At 42.7% G+C, this 17,712-nt stretch overlaps 3 protein-coding genes across 5 annotated transcripts; all 3 read right to left on the minus strand.

Moving 5' to 3' along the window:
* Nucleotides 1-168: 168 nt before the first annotated feature.
* Nucleotides 169-5,920, minus strand: ifi35 (interferon-induced protein 35). 2 transcript variants are annotated; one of them, XM_023835512.2, is made up of 10 exons: nucleotides 5,756-5,920; nucleotides 5,193-5,227; nucleotides 4,990-5,070; nucleotides 4,662-4,820; nucleotides 3,895-4,011; nucleotides 3,208-3,352; nucleotides 2,754-2,860; nucleotides 1,909-2,092; nucleotides 1,465-1,574; nucleotides 169-1,068 (listed from the first exon to the last, which is right to left on the minus strand). In XM_023835512.2, exons 2-10 carry the CDS (start codon nucleotides 5,205-5,207, stop codon nucleotides 871-873), a joined length of 1,116 nt encoding a protein of 371 aa, XP_023691280.2. In that variant the 5' UTR covers nucleotides 5,208-5,227; nucleotides 5,756-5,920; the 3' UTR covers nucleotides 169-870. The 2 variants fall into 2 exon arrangements, with proteins under 2 accessions (XP_023691280.2, XP_023691279.2); XM_023835511.2 differs by having other exon boundaries at nucleotides 5,688-5,919.
* Nucleotides 5,921-6,633: 713 nt separating this feature from the next.
* rpl27 (ribosomal protein L27) lies at nucleotides 6,634-9,650 on the minus strand. The gene is made up of 5 exons (XM_023835513.1): nucleotides 9,514-9,650; nucleotides 8,797-8,879; nucleotides 8,507-8,676; nucleotides 7,705-7,815; nucleotides 6,634-6,745 (listed from the first exon to the last, which is right to left on the minus strand). The coding sequence occupies exons 2-5, from the start codon at nucleotides 8,875-8,877 to the stop codon at nucleotides 6,697-6,699; spliced, it is 411 nt and encodes a 136-aa protein (XP_023691281.1). The 5' UTR covers nucleotides 8,878-8,879; nucleotides 9,514-9,650; the 3' UTR covers nucleotides 6,634-6,696.
* Nucleotides 9,651-10,234: 584 nt separating this feature from the next.
* On the minus strand, nucleotides 10,235-17,650 carry rundc1 (RUN domain containing 1). 2 transcript variants are annotated; one of them, XM_072704936.1, is made up of 6 exons: nucleotides 17,575-17,650; nucleotides 17,044-17,443; nucleotides 14,669-14,827; nucleotides 13,947-14,145; nucleotides 13,590-13,685; nucleotides 10,235-13,423 (listed from the first exon to the last, which is right to left on the minus strand). In XM_072704936.1, the coding sequence occupies exons 2-6, from the start codon at nucleotides 17,440-17,442 to the stop codon at nucleotides 12,561-12,563; spliced, it is 1,716 nt and encodes a 571-aa protein (XP_072561037.1). In that variant the 5' UTR covers nucleotide 17,443; nucleotides 17,575-17,650; the 3' UTR covers nucleotides 10,235-12,560. The 2 variants fall into 2 exon arrangements, with proteins under 2 accessions (XP_072561037.1, XP_023691493.1); XM_023835725.2 differs by having other exon boundaries at nucleotides 17,044-17,649.
* Nucleotides 17,651-17,712: the final 62 nt, after the last annotated feature.

A 17,712-nucleotide genomic window follows, 5' to 3' on the forward strand; every position in this document is an offset into this window, starting at 1 on the left:
CATGTACCAGAGTCTGTCACATTAACAGGTTATTGTAACACAATCAGGCACAAACAGCCGCACATACACAGCAACGCGCTTGGAACAGGAAGGTTTGATGAAAGGAGCAGAATGTGTTCTATCCCACGTTGGACTGGTTACAGAGGGATGATCAAAAAACAATACCTCTCAAAACTACCATATTCATTTATTCATTGATTATTCATGTATAATCAAGAATTTGTGCTTCAGTGATAGGAGGAGTTATTTCTGAACAACATCTCTTACAGAGAAAGCAAAAAAGAAACATTTAACATTGAATTTGTCATGCAAGAAGAAATGCTCAGAAATTCTCTAAAAATATTCCTCGAGTTAAGTGGAAATTCCAAAAACAAATATTTTAATATTTATCTTGAAAACCATTTATTATTGGCTAGCATTCTCAACTTCCACATAAAACGAAGTCCAGCTCCTTCATGCCCAGTGACACAAGATGCTTTTATAAAGTTGCACAGACAGAACTGGGCTACAGGCAAAAAGAAACCAAAACATGAGTGAATAGATAACAAAAGTAGTATTTGGCTCGGACAGCAGGCACTAAATATGCATATATCTTAATATAGTAGCAGGACACAGTATCTTACACCCCATTATAAAGTGATGCGTTAAGGACGGCCACTAAATCAAAGCTAAGAGCAAGGGGGAAAATATTGTCTATCATCTTTGTTGGGATTGAAGAGTATCATGCCATAAACTGGAGACCCTAACAAACGATGACTTCCGAACAGTTCAATTGAACTGAATTTTAAAATATCCATCCAAGCATTTTCTGTACCTACTTGTTCTAGGGTAAAATGCTTGTTACCCAACTAGGTCACTTCTACTGGTAGATCATGGACTTGGACAGTCCTCCAGGAAGACAGCCAGCTTGCGCTGGCCAAGGGGGTTGTAGGTGATGGCATCAATCTCACCACCTCCGTTGATGGCCTTCTGGAAGTGGATCTCCAAGTGGTCCTGCAGGTCTTCCTGCTCCATGACGATGGGGATGCCAGACAGCAGCACAGTGCGTATCGATTTGGAGACGCGCGTCTGGAGACGTTCAGCGCAGGTATGGGAGGAGGGACATGAAGATAGAGGGAGGTCAGATACGGGGCTCAAGATGCAGCCAGTGTAGCTTCTATACAGTTACACAATCATTGCTGAAGATAAAAAAATTATTGATGCACCAGGGGTGAAATTTCTGTTGTCCAACAGCAATAGATAAATAATTCTGAGCACAACATCCATCCATCCATCCGTTCATCTTCTGTACTCATTTGTCCTATGCGGGGTCAAAACCCATTCTGGAAGCATCACAATACCCCCAAGTGGTAAAATTTTATATATTTACTTTTTAAATACACTGGCAAAAAATAATTTACTCTATGCTGGTCATGCAGGCAGATGAGTGAGATGATGAGTGAGATGATGAGTGAGCCTCCTGACCTTCAAGGCTGTGATCTCCCCGTTCATAAAAGGGTTTACATGCACTCTTTGCTTCCTCCCAGTTCCAAAATCCACGTCGTGGGAAAGACGGTCAGTCAAAGCCTTAGCAACTGAAAAAAGATCAATCCAAATGAGCCATGGGGCTCACAGAGCAGTACTGGTTGAAAATTTAAAGGATTAACTTGAAATTTAAAAAAAATGTTCAGGAAGAACAGGGGTGATCAGACTCTAGTCCATGAATTTTGCGGAACACATTTAAAATTCTAAAATAATATTAGGACATTTAGTAACATCTGTTAAACATTCTGCTTAGATCTATTTGTTCTAGTCATGAGCATCAAAGTAAATAATAAAATGTAAATATTCTAGCAAAGACTAGTGATCACGCGCCTTTCTCCAGTAATCTGTGCGAGAGAAGGCTCCGCTAACGGAGCTAGCACCAACCAGAGTCCTGCACGAACGTGATGACGACATTGCTGGAGTCTTGCAGGAACTCGACAGCCTCCACTTCCCCACCTCCGTTGCGACTCTTGGAGAAGTGAATTTCCAGCTTGTCCAGCGTGCGGCTCGTGTCAGTCGTCGGCAGGTTAGACACCAGAATGCGCTTCGGGCAAATGTAGGTACTCACCTAACCGTGCAACGCACCCACAAACACACTTGTAAGGACCAGATGCTCCAACAAATTAATATGCAAGTTTTAAACATACTTTGCGCACTTTTTAAAATTCTACTTGCACCTACATAGCACTGACTGATGCATATAACATGCAGTGCTCAAAGAGCGTCTTGGGATGCTTTATTGATTGTCTAACAAAAATTATTACGTTATGTATTTGTTTACAAAAAATATATATCTCATATTAGAAATAACCAGTAGTTTTCAATAAAGAAATTTCAAGAACTAATAAATTTAAAAACTCAGAATTATAGTTCCGAAAGTTCTGGGTTAAAAAGTTCATTGACAAGCTGCCTCTTTTTACTCTATAACACCTTTACAATAACATAAAATACCAAACATTTGTGTTTAGTATCCCTTTGAGAGCCTGTGATTATAACTGCCATTAATAGGAAAATGGCAAGAACAGAACTGAATTAATCAGCCAAAAAACATTATGACACTTCATAAAAAGATAAATGTTTTTGTGGAAGATACAAGGTATGTGCAGATATGTTAAACAATGCCTGTAAATGGACTTTTGCTTTAAAACCGTTAAATCTGCAAGCATCCCAAGACGTCCTGTGAGCGCTGCACATAGGTTCAGGATCAGGAAAGGTAAACACTACTGTACCTCTATGCGACTGGGCTGCAGGACCCACACAGGCTCAGCCTGTAATCTGATGAAGCACTCCCCCAGACTGACCTCATGCTGCTTCAGGCTCATGATCTTCTCTGCCACTGTCATGACACAGCACAACTCTCACCATCCCGTGCAAATGACTTCACACCTTGCATTTCCATCCACCCAGTGTACCCATACGTCCAAACAGAAATTAAGATTCATACAGTCTTTTCCTTCCATACTCCAGCCAAATGTCATTCATCCAATCAGAATTACTAGTAGGCCCAAATATAGAGGTAAAAGTATTATTTGGTATTTAAGCTACAGCTATAAACATGGTAAACGTGTATTTTAAATTCTATGGCATATTAGTACTTTTCAGATCTACAGTATGATTAAAGGAACATGACTTCTGTGACTGACTTAGAATGGTAAAATAAGCAAAATTATTTTCGAATCTGACCTTCCTCTTCTTCAAAGGTTAATAGTGCTGTGCCGCCATCCATTGGGTATAAAATATGGGGCTTGATGTCAAAATTACATGAGACCTCCTCATCACTGACGGCTCCAGTGAAAATGACATTCTTCTCAGGTGCAGCAGTGGGCAACTATAAGAAATTAAATAAGGTCAAGGATGAATCTAATATTGCCCGATCCGCTCTAAAAGTGGGCGTAAACTTACCCGCAGCCTATTTCTTTTTACGAACACCATTACAGGTCACATGACCAGCATGACATTAATAACCCGTCTTATTTACAGTATAATGCGTACTGCAGTGTTTCCCAATCCGGTCCGCGAGGACCCACAGCCAGTCCACGTTTTTGCTCCCTCCCAGCTCCTTACCCGAGAGCAATAATGTGGGCTGTTTGGCAGGGAGCTCAGAGGGAGCAAAAACATGGACCGACTGTGGGTCCCCGAGGACCGGACTGCGGAAACAGTGGTGTACTGAATTTGGAAAAGTAAAAAATGCTCCTTCATCGAAAGATGATAGATTGGATGTTTTTCATGTTGTGTGTTGGAATGCAGCAGAGTTACCAGAATATTGGACTACTTCTGACATTCTCCCCTTTAATAGATATAGCAATGTATGGTGCAGTTATGGCTATCCATTCATATGTGCAGTACAGCTGAGTATCAGTATGGACATACTTGCGTCTCTTGTCGAGCAATGCCAATCATCTCTTCCAAACCATGCAGTGCCTGCATGGCCTTCAGTTCTTCTTCTTCCAGCCTGGACGACTCCTGCTGCAGAAGGAGCAGTCTGCCCTGAAAAGCACAGAAACGGCACACGCGCCATCAAGCTCAGTGGCAACCACGTAGGTCCTGCCCTCTCACTCTGAAGTGCAACTAGTCACCCATCTCAGTTCTTCATGCTTGCAGCTGCCTGCCTACACTTGCTTTTAAAACATGACTGGGGCGATCGGATCACAAATGGACAATGTTAAGTATGCGTATAACGACCACCAAGATGCATTGTGGTCCGATGACTCAAACCACTTGCTAAAGTGGTCTGGGATGCATTTGGCCACATAAATTTTTGTACTGTAAACGCTAAAGCGTCCTGATGCATCCCTGACAAGGACGTGACAATAACTGTGTCGTAGGGCAGTAAGGAAATCTGAACACAAGTGGTCAGGGGGACACCATGGAGATGCAGGAAAGACACAGGTGTAAACAGCGACGTGATCTCGGCAGTCTAATCGTGATTCGTTCCCAAGATGCAATTCAAAACTAAGTATAAACAGCGTCTAAATTTACAAAAAGGAATACATTTTCTCAAAGAATTAACAAGAAATATTATGGCTGAGAACTAAATAGTGGCACCTCCCCGGTACTAAAATTGGTGACTTCGTAAGCATGGAAGTCCTGCTACCCATATAGAACAAGCTGAAATAGCTTTAAGGAAATTCCCGCACCTGGAGAACGTCGCGATGCTTGGCTTGCTCCTGCTCGTCCTCCAGCTGCATCTTCCCTTGACTGATGGCACGCTGGCGAAACTCATCAGCGAAGTGCTTCGAAGCTTCTATGGCCTTAGAAATCTCCTCCTGGTCAGCAATCAGCTGCCTGTGTTTTTCCTGAAAAGTGGTATTTGAAAAAGAGCACAAATGAATTTGCAGATCATATACACTCATTTACTAATTTTTTTGATCACTTTCTTGTAAATTTGGACCAGATACTGTGGAAGCAGACTCAGTAATGCACACAAGTATTTTCATCTCTAAGTACACACACACACACACACACCTTGTGATTTTCTATCTCCTGTCCGATTTCCTCTAGAGAAGACGGAGATTCCAGGCCAATCTCAGATACTAAAGAATAGTCCTGAAAGACAGTAAGGTAGAATTTAAGTAAACCTTGTAGATTTCACTAAACTGCCATTTAACTACGCCATCTCACAGCTTTAATATGACCAAAGGCATAAACCTCAAAAAAAGAACCTTTACCTCTTCAGATGACATGCTGACATCGGAATGTTATTCTACAGGGAAAGAGTTATTTTCATTTGAGTAAAGACATATAACTATCAAAGTGTTGCCAAGCAAGCCAACTGATAAAATGAAAAAAAAGCAAACATGGACCCCTAAAGCTTTTCATAATAATGACTTAGCGTCACTGACCATAACCCCAATCAAAGGCACATATCATGTATACACATATAACCTTGTTATAAAATATAGGCAGGTTACGCGTTTCCATTTCCTTAATTTTAAGCTCTAAGAAACGCGTTTCTGTGAACTTCAGTACACTTCCAAAACTTTCGCGAGTATACAGCAATGTGGGTTCACTACCACGCGCTGCCTGCCCTACTGCTAAAGCAGAAGCCGATTTATGCCTAAGTTAACATGTCTATTAAACACCCAAGATTCAGTACATGAACCGAATTTGCAATTAAATCAAAAACAACTAAGTAAAAATACAAGACCCAGTTCGCTTCTTACCGACACCGCAAACAAACAACGCTTTCGTTCTCTGAGCGTTTCGGTTTCGTTTTCATCAAACGCCCCACCTGAGGGGTATCAGGGGCATCCGGAGGGGCGGGTGCTGGCCAGGGCCTGGCTGCTATTACGGTAATACCGTACATGCATTGCTGATGGGGGCAGGGGAGGGTGGAAGGATAAAATTTGCTGACCAGGGCTAAAGTGCGGGGATAAAATGTGGGGTGAGGTTGCAGAGGTGGAACGTCCTTCCGGCTAATTTTACAGCCGCTGAATCGTGGAACGACAGATTTCCGGGACACTGGGCACCGTGCAGCTGTCAGGGAGCTGCTGCCAATCTCCCGGGAGAGGTGGGATGTTTGATCAACTTCATAATTTTTATTTCTTTATTTATTAGTCTGAAAGCGTGTGTCACGCCAGACGCCTGAGCTGGCAACCCTGTCGTGGCATTTACATACATTAAAAACAAGTATCATAAACTTAGAACATTGTAAATGCCCTTATCTTTGTAAATGCCTATCAGTGTTCCAATATAGCATTGAATGATGAACCAGTAGGTACCTTAACCTCAGCGAACAGTCCAGTTAATTGGCAAATACATGGTATTTTTTTTTATAAATCACAAGTCTCAAAATTATCTTTAATTTATAGACTTTGTGGAAAACCTACAAATACAAAGAGGCCCAAAGCCTTCGGACAGGATGAAGAATACTTCTGTATGCAATTACAAGGCTAACTGAAGTGTGAGATCAAGACACTCTAAGCAGAGGAAAAGTTTATCCATGAAAAAACTAGTTAGTGTAATTACTTACACTTCATTTGATTTCAATGTAGAATACAAATAAAAATAAGGTGGTACCCTATCTAGATAAGGTTATTCTAAATTTGCCCCAATTTAAAACTTCTCTTTATTTGTATGAGGTGGAATGATCACAATATACAGCTGAAATACAGAGAAAGGGAAAAAAAAGACTTTTTATTTTACACTTTTATTATTGATGCAGAAGCCAAATCAGAATCTGAGCTTCTGGAAGAACCACTTATTCTTGCCCGTCTTGTACCTGTGGAGAGAGAGAAAATGTGTTAAAGATGGGTGACAGATCGCAGAGGCTACATTCAGCTCAGCACAGGGACATGGGTAGGAGCCAGAATAAGTTACACAAAATGCCACCCCTCCCCCCAACGGAAATGTCCATTTCAGCCCGTTTTAACAAACTTATAATTCGGTCATTATTTTTCCAGCCCCAGTCTAAAGGCTCTTTTCCACCATGGGAACTTTTTTCCTGGAACCAGAAACTTCTGTCGCGTTCTCACTGCAGAAACTTGATCCAATTGTAGTTCCTTGGAAGCAGTTCTGGAACCTTTTTTAGTCCCTACCCCTGACTAGGTACTCTGTCAACCACTGGAATAGGGCCTTTGGCTATAAACTTGCTGACTAACCACAAACACTGGCACTAACTTAGAAGTGATGCAGGAGTGTGGGAAAAAGACAAGTATGTAGCAAAAATTGACCAAATTGATTTTTGTATCTTAATTAAATGCATCAATATATACCTTTTTTGCTTGTGTCTCCATATTTCTGCATCGGAAAATTAGACTGAGCAAAATTACGCTCCTGAGCAAAATTACATTTTTTCTTTTTCTAATGAATGAAATCTATTGAGCAAAATGGCGTTATTTTTTCTTCTGATGAATAAAATCTACTGGCCAGATTTAATAATGAATCAAACATGTCACAAGTCATATAAAAAAAGCTCTGTGCCATTTTTCAAAGCAAGTAATCACTAAAACACTTTGTTCATCTTTCACTGCTATTGGGGTATAGTTGTGTATAAAACCAGGTGTGAAGTTAACCCGATGAGCTTTTTACATCTCCCACGGTTATTTAACATGTATAGTTCCTGTTATGTGGTGGGAAAGCCATACGAGAAAGTTGCCAGGCGTTAGGAACCAGTAACTGGATTCTGAAAACTTTGGTAGGAAAGCACCCAACACTAGTACCCCCATCAATTCTTCTTACCTCTCCTCAAATTTGACTTTGGCCTCCCGCCTGGCCTTGCGTTTTAGGGCAGGGTCCCTGAAGACGTCCTTATTGACGACAGTTTTGTCGAAGGGGATATCAACAGAGTACCTACATTTTAGAATGAAGAGCAACAAGTTGTTAGGTTATAGTATGAAGAACATTTGAGAAATTATTGAAGAATGACATCTCATTACCATTATACTGATCTGTCCACTAGCACACAATAAGCTAAATTCCTGGTCATAATTTCTTTTTCAAAACAAATGTTAAACATTTATCACAACAATGTATAAAAAGCTGAAATGAGGCTACACATTACATTTGCTGACTGCGAGCATTTTTCATTGCATTTACAATAATACATGCAAATCACACTTTAAAGAATCAATCCATCGCAAGTCAATAAAGACCCAAGTAACATCACAGAAAGCCTATTAAAGAGATTCACTGGCATCATAATTAAAGACCCTGCAGAACAGATGTTTTAGATCTAAACTGCAAAAGAGTGGCATTTTCCAATGAATAATAGTACTAAATTAATTCTTACACCCATTTGAAATATACAAGAACACTGACCATTCACCTCTAATAGAAAACAATCTTGCCTTTAAGTGGAAAAACAAAAACCACGATACATTTTACCCACTATATGAGAAAATTCAACTATCCTTGAGGAAGTAATGTGTCCACTGCCAGCACATTACAGTAATGTGAAAACAAAAACAGATAACCCAAAGACACACGTGCTAAAACACTGGCTTATAATCACCACCCCATGGTCTCCATTCCATGCACCGACCTGGTGGGCATCAGATGGTTGTAGTTGAACACCTTCACGAAAGCCTTCATCTTGGACCTCTTGGCAACCTTCTTCTTGCTCATCTTCGTGGTCACTTTGCGGGGATAACGGTCAATGCCGGACACCAAGGCATGGCTGTACGGGCGGTCCGCAGTGCCATCATCGATATTCTGCCAGAGAAGGCGAGAGCAATGAAATACCTATTAGCAACAAGAGTGATTCCAGACACAAAACAACACAGGATAGACATTAAGTAGAAGACTGCATGGGAAGGTATTTCCTGCATTTACCTTCACGATGACCGCCTTGCGACCAGCGTAGCGTCCAGCCAACACCATCACCACCTTCCCGGGTTTCATGAACTTGCCCATTTCTGTGCAAACAGATCACTGGTCAAATTCGCCTGGCAGCAACTTAGTGATAAGGATGTCGACTGTAACTATACGCATGGACAGAAAGCAGAGGCTATTAAATGAAGGCTGCAAATACACTTACGACAATGCTAAATACAGGAAGTGGTGTAACTAACAAACTGACGGAGCACTGAGATTAATATATTAAGTTTGTCTATAATATAGCTAGTGAAACACGCGTTCAAATACCCAACTTCACTATCGAGTGTCTCGTTTCTTATTGTTCTGTTGAATGGTTATTTTGAAAAACACCCGCAACAAAATTAGAGTAACTCAGAAGTACATCGATACTTTGGCTATTCAAACAAGGGAAACCAGTATTTTGTTACCAACACCACACGTCCAACCAACTTACATGAGTCAAACAATTTAAATACATCACATGACCATTTGGTTAAATCCTACAGTGTATATGGGAAGGAACATGAGCGGATAATATGAGGATTTTCTTTATCAATTCAGCAAAATTAATAACAATGGACGTCAGCAAATGTTGCTGGATGTGCACGCAACGATGAGAGACCAGAATAAGATCGCTATTTATAGGCATTTTTAACGATGGTGAAAGATTACTTTGCGGGGCAGAATACTCACTAGTAGTGCTCAATGGCTGCCGCTAACAGGAAAGGAAGTAGAAACATTTCGCATGACCTTTCACCCCTATGTAGAGACACAACTTCCGGTTAACCTGACGCTACTTCCTTTTGAAAAACCTTTATTTTAATGTCAGTATAGCCAGCAATTCCCAGGATTTATTTCTATACTATTTTAGCTTAGCTCAACAAAGTGAACAGCTAGATTTTTCTTATTTTTCCATTCTTAAAGATCTCACTTTATCGTTAACCCGATGTACACTTAGTGTAGCGTTTCTTAGACTAATGGCTTAACATGAAGGTAACACTTCTTGTTGCACAAATCATCTCAATCAATTAAAATGCATTAGCAGCGACGGTAGCAACATCCCAGTGGTCGTCGTTATGTCCTGTGAGCCATATGAGGACAGTTATGGCAGGCTAGCCCTGAAGAGACCCAGTGATATGTTGAGCTGTAAATGCAGGTTTGCCAACTTTGGTCAGCTATCTGGAGTGAGATTTTTAATTCGAGACTAGTCTGCACATACATTTACATGTAAGAGTGTGATTACCTTGTAAATGGTTTGTAGGGTATGCAAACTGCCCCAACGCCTTTGATTTAGCTAATTTTATATTTATAATGGAATAATATAGATTTGCGTGAGAGTTTGAATGCATGTCGCGCCAAATGCGTGAGTTGGCAACACTGTAAATGCAACAGTAAAACAATATACACTATAAGGTATTAATAAAAAGATTTGCATTTAACCTTTTGTTATGCACAATTTATCATGTAAGGCATACCCATACAGTACTTTATTTTAGTTTACAGTGTATTTAAGTAGTATTTACTTTTACACAGGCTAAAAGAGTAACAAGATCATTCACAGGTTTATATTTTATACTAAGAAAAAAACGTTCACAGAGCAGGATAGATTTTACAGATTTGGTCATATTTCACTGGTCTGATTACAAAGCTTCATGTGAAATAACTTCTGTAAAAGGGAATGATGCACATATTCTTGGGTAAACAAGATACAACATATGCTGTAAATACCCAAAGCACAGTGTCATAAAATCAAGGACTGTATGCTTCAACACTAGAGATGAAACCTCTATATAGTAGAAAGAGCATTTACTAAAAAAGGTACCTAGTCAAATAGCAATTTTCAGCGAGTTTGACAAAATCAGCTGAGGCAAGCCTTGCATTTTCTTGAATTACTTTTGATGCAACTACTGATCTACATTAGAATAACCAGGAGTGCTATTTAAACATTTTCATCACTTAAACCAATAAGAGTGTTTCAACAGTTGAAAAAGAAAAAAAAATCCTCACTCTGCAGTTCTCAAGGACAAGAACTACCTTAGATTATGCTTTTCAAAGTGGGGTGATGAATAACCAGCTTTGGAAATGTATGCATTTAAATCTTGGTTTTTTTGTTATACAGCATATACCATTGGTACATTCAGATTCACTTACTGATATGTAAATAATGATTCACAAGTCCCAGAAAGACTTTCTTTTAAACTTCAATATGAAAAGAACCAGCGGCAACCCCAAATTAACTTAAATATTGAAATAATATGATTATAGCAACATTCACTTCTTGACCATTCCACAGAATCAGTACAGCCCTGGTTTGCCTGGATTTGACTTTACATCTGCTCAAAGACACACACTGATTATTTAATAAAAGTATATATGCCATGGACCTCGTAAAACGGAAGCTAAAAAACCAACACTTAAAAGCTGACATGCTGAAACTGCTCATTTTCCAGATAGCTTTTATACCAGGGGTCTATAACTCCGGTCCTGGAGAGCTACTATCCAGTAGGTTTTCTATCCTACTTGGCTTCTGATGAGCCACACCTGCTCCTGGTATTTACCTGAGAACAGGTGTGGCTCATCAGAAGCCAGGTAGGATAGAAAACCTACTGGACTGTAGCTCTCCAGGACAGGAGTTGGAGACCCCTGTTTTATACATTCAGAATGCAAGTATGTACAAGTTTGTTTTTTTTTCATCTCCTGAGATTATGCCTACAGATGGAGATCTTGTGGGGTTCTTAAAGCAGTCCCATCATTGCCTACGTACTCCGTGAAATAAACTTGGGTTAAACATCAATAAATTAAAGATACACACATTAGACTAGATCAGGGTTCCCCAAATCCAGCCCTGGAGCGCGAGTCTGCAACACAGTTTGCAAATTTCTGTGCTCAAACACGCCTTATTCAGCTCACCAGCTAATCGCCAGGTTTAGTAGGAGTGCCTGAGCAGGGACATCCGCAAACTGTTGCAGACCGGCCCTCCTGGACTGGGATTGGGGAACCCTGGGCTAGATATACAACAGATTTAGAGGAAATGATATACAGATAGTGGTCTGTTCTCTGCAAGGTCTCACAATGACCTTACATCACAGCGATGTAATGGCATATTCTCACCGCTAAATGTCAGATTTTTTTCAATTTTTGCTCAGCTCAGAGCCACCGTACCTATCTATCTCATCCCAATGGGGACAAAGTGTGGCACATATCGATTCATATGTAAAAAAAAAATAAAATATTAAATGCAGTTATGCTTTTCAGCGCAACTATGGAAGTGTGTCACACATTTCGCTTTAGCACTACATTTTTAAATCGTGGAGAATGGTACATGTTTGGCGAGAGTTCTGCATGGACAATTGGCTTTTCGGCCATAACGTTAACCATGCACCGGTTACCTTGCATGGGACTCACTGAACTTTGGTTGGCAGCATGCAGCGAAATTTATGCAAAACGATGCACTTCAAGGAAACGACTACTGGCATTATAAAGAGCACTGGTTCTTTTGGAATGTTGCAAGAGGGCTGTCTGTAGCCCAGGGATTTTAGAGCTCATTCAGAGCCCTTTGAAATGAGTCTAAAATAAGACACTACACTAGGCCCCTCTACTCCTCCTAAACTGGGAGCCAACCCATAATCAGACACCATTGGAAAATGGGGTTCATTCACCTTTATGCAGCAGGGAAGGGAGTTCATAAAGATTAACATTCCAGTGATGCACTTGCCCTGATTAGAGAAATCAGTCTGAGTTTAAAATGCATCTTTAATGTTTTTGAGCTGTCGGACAGCCAAGTCCACAGGAAGGCTGAATTTCAGGTGGCTGAGGCGGCCCAGGATGCGGAGGGCGCCTTCGAAGCCCGTCTGGATCATGTAGCTCCAGGGCTGGTAGTGCGAATTGACCAACGTGCTGGACTTACAAAGGAGGTTGACCCAGGAGACCAGCCGCTGCTCGTTGAGCGCCACGCACACCAGAGCCTTGAACTCGGAATCGGCGCTCCTCTTATAGGGGTGGTGCTCCTGCAGCACGGAGTGCACAGCCCACAGCAGCGACTGCTTGGGCGTGATGGTCACCGGTCCAGCTCCGACGGGCAAGCTGAACGACTGCGAGAGCTGCCGGGCCGGAGATTCGACAAAAGCTTGGCCGTTTTTGGAATGGTAGTACTTGACAAAGAGCTCCCAGGGGTGCAAATCCTGAGGAGCAGGGCTGAAAGGCAACAAGCAGGCAATGGGGGCCAGCACCAGGCTCATGCCTTGGGACGGGGAGTAGAGGCCGTGGGCGAGTAGGTCACGTAGCGCCAAAGCCAGCTCCTTGCGGACGGTGACTGTCAGCTGGTCGCGGGACCCGCAGGGGGCGCCACTGTTGTAACTGACCACATGTTCTTCGGGGGGCGGCTTGCCGAGAGCTTGCTGCCGCACCCGGTCAACAGCGGCCTCAAGACGCTGCACCAGGGACCCGTAGTCCTGGCCTCCGTCACCCTGGGACCACACCTTCTGGGGAACGTGTCCGGCGGCACACCCGAACTGACTGACGGCGAAGATCTGCAGCACCGCCACAGCACGCTGGATCAGCTGCAGCCCCGTGTCCCGCATCTTCTGGGCCTGCTCGGCGTCCACTGGGAGGAGATGGGGAACAGCAGAGCAGTGAGGACACAGAGCTGAGAACGTCACTGGAATGCCACTGCGATGGCTACCGGAGAAGCGCAATCACATATTCCAGTAAGCTGGCAGACGTGCTGCTTCAACTAGGCTAGAACACAGGCAAGGTGGAGCCAAACTGACCTTTTCTCCTTCCAGCCGTGCCTCGCACGTTAGAACCAGATAAACCGGCTGGTCTGTTCTGATCGTTCTCAGATAGAAGGGGATTTCCAACCTCATCTGAGCAGGAAAATAAGGAAACGAAAGAAGAACGCTCAGCACACAGAAGGACAGGATATCTATTTCTGACTGGAGAGAACTAATGTATCTTTAGCTGTAATTATACAAGATAAAAACTTCATGCATCACTGGTGAAGAAGTAACTCACTATGCTGCAGGAGGCATGGTTGATTCTACATTAAATCCTCCCAGAAAAAAATGACTGGTAACTAGTAACTTGTCATGCGACATGACAAATATCCAGATGTAGGCAGATGGCACCTTGTATGAAATTGATGAACATCTCCAGGTCCCGGATCTGGGTCTTGAGCTGGTCCACCAGTTGCTCTTTGACACGGGCGGGGTTTACAATCTGGGAGATAGCGGCATCCACCCTCTGCCTCAGCTCTTCAGGGCTCAGATTCCCGATGTCCTCATTCAGGTTTACATCAAGCTTCTTGATCAGCTCGTCAATTATCACCTGCAAAGTCAACAGGACGATTTGCAATGGGCTGATTTTTTTCTAGGTTTTCTGTGTGCAAATAAACCCCTATGTTAGTATACAGTTACTCGTGCGTCATTTCATGTATTTGAAATGTTGCGTAATGTTAAATATTGTCCAAACATGAAGAAGAAAAAGAGGAAATAAGCATTTAAAACTATTACTCAGCGTCATATATATATATATATATATATATAAAAACTATTTCATTCTGGGCATAGTCTTCAAAACAAACAGAACAGAGGTATACTGTCAGGAAAAAAGAACCAATTTGTACCTTTGAGGGTACAATTACTTATCACTGGGACTGTACCCTCAAGGGTCTGCCAAGTATACCCTAGCTTGTTTTAAGCTGCACCTTTTAAGGTACAGAAATGGACTATGAGGAACATTTTTGAACCATTGGGGTACATTAATGTTGTTTGTACCTTGGGGTACAAAACTGCAGCATTGCTATACCCTTTTTCTGACGGCGTCAGGTCCTCAGGATGTGGGCGCCTACCTTCTGCCTCTCCATGACCACCGACTGGGGCAGGGAGTCGTAGCTGCCCTCCTGGTAGGCAAACCTCTCCAGGTCGTCCAGCTGAGTCTTCAGCTGGATGATGAGCTCCTTCTGCTTCTTCCTCTGGGCCTCCAGACGCTCCCTCTTCTCCCTCTCACTCTGAATAAGGCAAGAACACAGAGTGAGCGTGCAGTTAGGCTCAGGGCCGGAGCACCCTACTGGCGAATCAGGGGTGCGGTAAAGAACGCCAAAATGAAGAACAGGAAAAATGAAAACAACACACTGGTATTTTATTATTGCAGCTAGTTAGTTTGATTCTTTTAAATTAAAGGAACCTAACAGTAATACTTTACTTGAAGCACTCATGTAAATGCATTATAGATACCTTCGTAATACATTAAAATGCATTTATAAAGTATTATAGACACAACTATAATTATTAATTCAAAGGCATAGCACATTATATTCACGTCTATTATGCATTATGGATGCTCTAAGAAGCTCTCTTCTATAATGCACTATAAATACCTTCATAATGCATTATAATGGTTTATACTGACCATTGTAATGCATTATGAAGGTATCAGGAGCCAGATACCCTGTGCTACTGAAATGCTTTTAGTACAAGTGAGCTAACAAAATTTGTTTTCTGCTGCTCTGCATTGTGAAGTTCATTATTACAGCATGCAGTGCATAATATAGAAGTCGATGTATATGGGGAAATGCATAGAGCATAAATACAAAATAGTTTTTAAGCACTATCAAAGAACACCTCCTTTTCAACAGTTATAGCCATCAGTTTTCACCTTAATATTTTTCTTTGCTAGCTCCAGGTCAGGATAATCACTCCGTTTTTAATTTACATCAGACTTTAATTTTGAATGCACCTGAGAAATCTCAAAGTGTGTCGAGGACCATCTGATTTTTGATGAGAACCATATCATTTTCAAAACGTTACATTTACATTCCAGTGTATACTACATTGCCAAGCCGAGTTTTACGTGCTTCACTGCTTTGATGTTTGTATTCGTATGTTTTATTTTATTTATGTAATAGATTTTGCCTTATTTGTTGTACTTCATAACTTTTTGTTTGTATTATGTTGGTGTTTTGAATACACGATGACGTGTGTTGTATAGGGGGAATATGTGTGGGTTTATTTATTTATGTTGTTGTGTTTATAGGCAGGATGGGGGGGGGGGGGGGTTGGCTCAGGTAGAATCTCGCCTAGAGCGCCAGGACACCCAGGGCCGGTTCTGGTTAGGCTAACCGGCATCTCTAAATCGCTCAGAGCCTATGAGCTTATGTGCCCTGTGATGGACTGGCATCCCATCCAGGGTGTCCCTGCCCTGTGCCCTGTGATGGACTGGCATCCCATCCAGGGTGTCCCTGCCCTGTGCCCTGTGATGGACTGGCATCCCATTCAGGGTGTCCCCTGCCCTGTGCCCTGTGATGGACTGGCATCCCATCCAGGGTGTCCCTCAGCCCTGTGCCCTGTGATGGACTGGCATCCCATCCAGGGTGTCCCGCAGCCCCGTGCCCTGTGATGGACTGGCATCCCATCCAGGGTGTCCCTGCCCTGTGCCCTGTGATGGACTGGCATCCCATCCAGGGTGCACCCCTAGCCGTATACTCTGGGCTGCTGGGATGGGTTCCAGGGCCATGTGAAAATTGATGAATGAAAGCCTGAATCACGAACCGGGATTTCTTGCTTGGCCCGGTAACTTGTCAGATTTAAGGCACCCCAGATTAAATAGACTTTGTTTTTGTTCACTTACGTTTGGCGTTAAATCCGACAAGTCACCTGCTTCATGATACAGGCCCCGGGTAATGAAATAAATAAATAAGGGAACTTCCCGCTGTTTAAAGCAAACTGAAAGCTAATATAAACTTAACACTGTCTAGATAAAACGAACAAAGTGAATCTTCAAGCACAGTCATACTCACCAGGCCCTCCTTACAATGTTTGCACATGAGGAAGAAACAACAATTTAATTACAGCAGAATTCCCAACATATTTAACAGAGATGGAGATAAAGAGGGAAACAGGACAAAGCACCTTACCACAGGCAAAAAAGGCACACCCACTATCCAAATAACTCTTGTGAAATATTTGATGCCAGTATAATTTGACTGGGCTACAATTCATAACCGTACATTACATTTATTGGCTCCCTCCTGAGTTAATGTTTCTTCCAGTGCAATAAGAGGTTATTTAAATAATACAGTTATCGGTTACATTTAAAAGTTCAGAATTTGCTCCTGTGTTATTTGGTAATGTGAGGAACATTTATTTCTGAGTACCTTGCAGCGCAGTAATTTTAGGGAGCAGTGAATTGCACGGTGCTGCAGTGATGTACAGTGCCGAGGCTCACCGCGTTCTCCAGCAGCTGGGCGTCCCGCGCGCCGCAGCCCAGGACGTGGGGGCAGCCCCTGAAGGCGAACTCCTCCAGCTCCAGCAGCATCTTCTCCTTCTCCTCGCTCTGCGCGTGCACGATCTGCTTCAGCCTGAACTGCACCTGGGCGAAATGCGACGTGAGCGCCAGCAGCGACGAGTTCAGCTGATCCTGCTCTTCCTCCAGCTTCCGCAGCCTCGTCGCCATCTCCGCGACGCCCGTGGATGCGGAGCCTTTCCGGGCCGGCTCCGGCCCCGGCTCCCGTTCCCCCGGGTCCTCGTCTTCGGGGCTGGCTACGGCTCCCACCGGCGCCCACCGCTCGCCGGCACCGGCCAGTGCCGCTTCGCTGTCTGAGGCTGATAGCTCTTCTGTCGACATGCTGCGTCAAACGAAGCCGGCAGTATTATGAGTATAAACAAACGATATAAGTGTTCCCGTTTAAGCAGCACTCTTGGTTAATTTAGGTAAGCCTACTTGGACAATGCTTTTAAATATAAATATATGTACTACCACTATTGAGGAGCACTACGCCATCTTGGAGGAAGTGTGACGATGAATAAAGGTTGTCAGTGACGTCATGCTTAAACAAACGCCGCGTGCCCCCTGCCAAGGCCCACATGGCGCACACCGTGCTGTTTTTTTTATTAT

Source organism: Paramormyrops kingsleyae, chromosome 22, assembly GCF_048594095.1.
Source record: "Paramormyrops kingsleyae isolate MSU_618 chromosome 22, PKINGS_0.4, whole genome shotgun sequence".
NCBI classification, from domain to species: Eukaryota; Metazoa; Chordata; class Actinopteri; order Osteoglossiformes; family Mormyridae; genus Paramormyrops; species Paramormyrops kingsleyae.

What these genes read in the sequence shown, in the direction of transcription:
- ifi35 (XM_023835512.2), bottom strand. An exon ending in TGCAGCCCAGTCGCATAGAG is followed by an intron (nt 2,093 to 2,753) that starts GTACAGTAGTGT and finishes TTGCACGGTTAG; the next exon opens with GTGAGTACCTACATTTGCCC. An exon ending in GGGAGATCACAGCCTTGAAG is followed by an intron (nt 1,069 to 1,464) that starts GTCAGGAGGCTC and finishes GAACGTCTCCAG; the next exon opens with ACGCGCGTCTCCAAATCGAT.
- rpl27 (XM_023835513.1), bottom strand. Translation starts at nt 8,877, where the DNA reads ATGGGCAAGTTCATGAAACCCGGGAAGGTGGTGATGGTGTTGGCTGGA. An exon ending in GCAAGGCGGTCATCGTGAAG is followed by an intron (nt 8,677 to 8,796) that starts GTAAATGCAGGA and finishes CTTCTCTGGCAG; the next exon opens with AATATCGATGATGGCACTGC. An exon ending in AAAGTCAAATTTGAGGAGAG is followed by an intron (nt 6,746 to 7,704) that starts GTAAGAAGAATT and finishes CTCTCTCCACAG; the next exon opens with GTACAAGACGGGCAAGAATA.
- rundc1 (XM_072704936.1), bottom strand. Translation starts at nt 17,442, where the DNA reads ATGTCGACAGAAGAGCTATCAGCCTCAGACAGCGAAGCGGCACTGGCC. An exon ending in CCCAGCTGCTGGAGAACGCG is followed by an intron (nt 14,828 to 17,043) that starts GTGAGCCTCGGC and finishes TGCCTTATTCAG; the next exon opens with AGTGAGAGGGAGAAGAGGGA. An exon ending in TGGTCATGGAGAGGCAGAAG is followed by an intron (nt 14,146 to 14,668) that starts GTAGGCGCCCAC and finishes TTGACTTTGCAG; the next exon opens with GTGATAATTGACGAGCTGAT.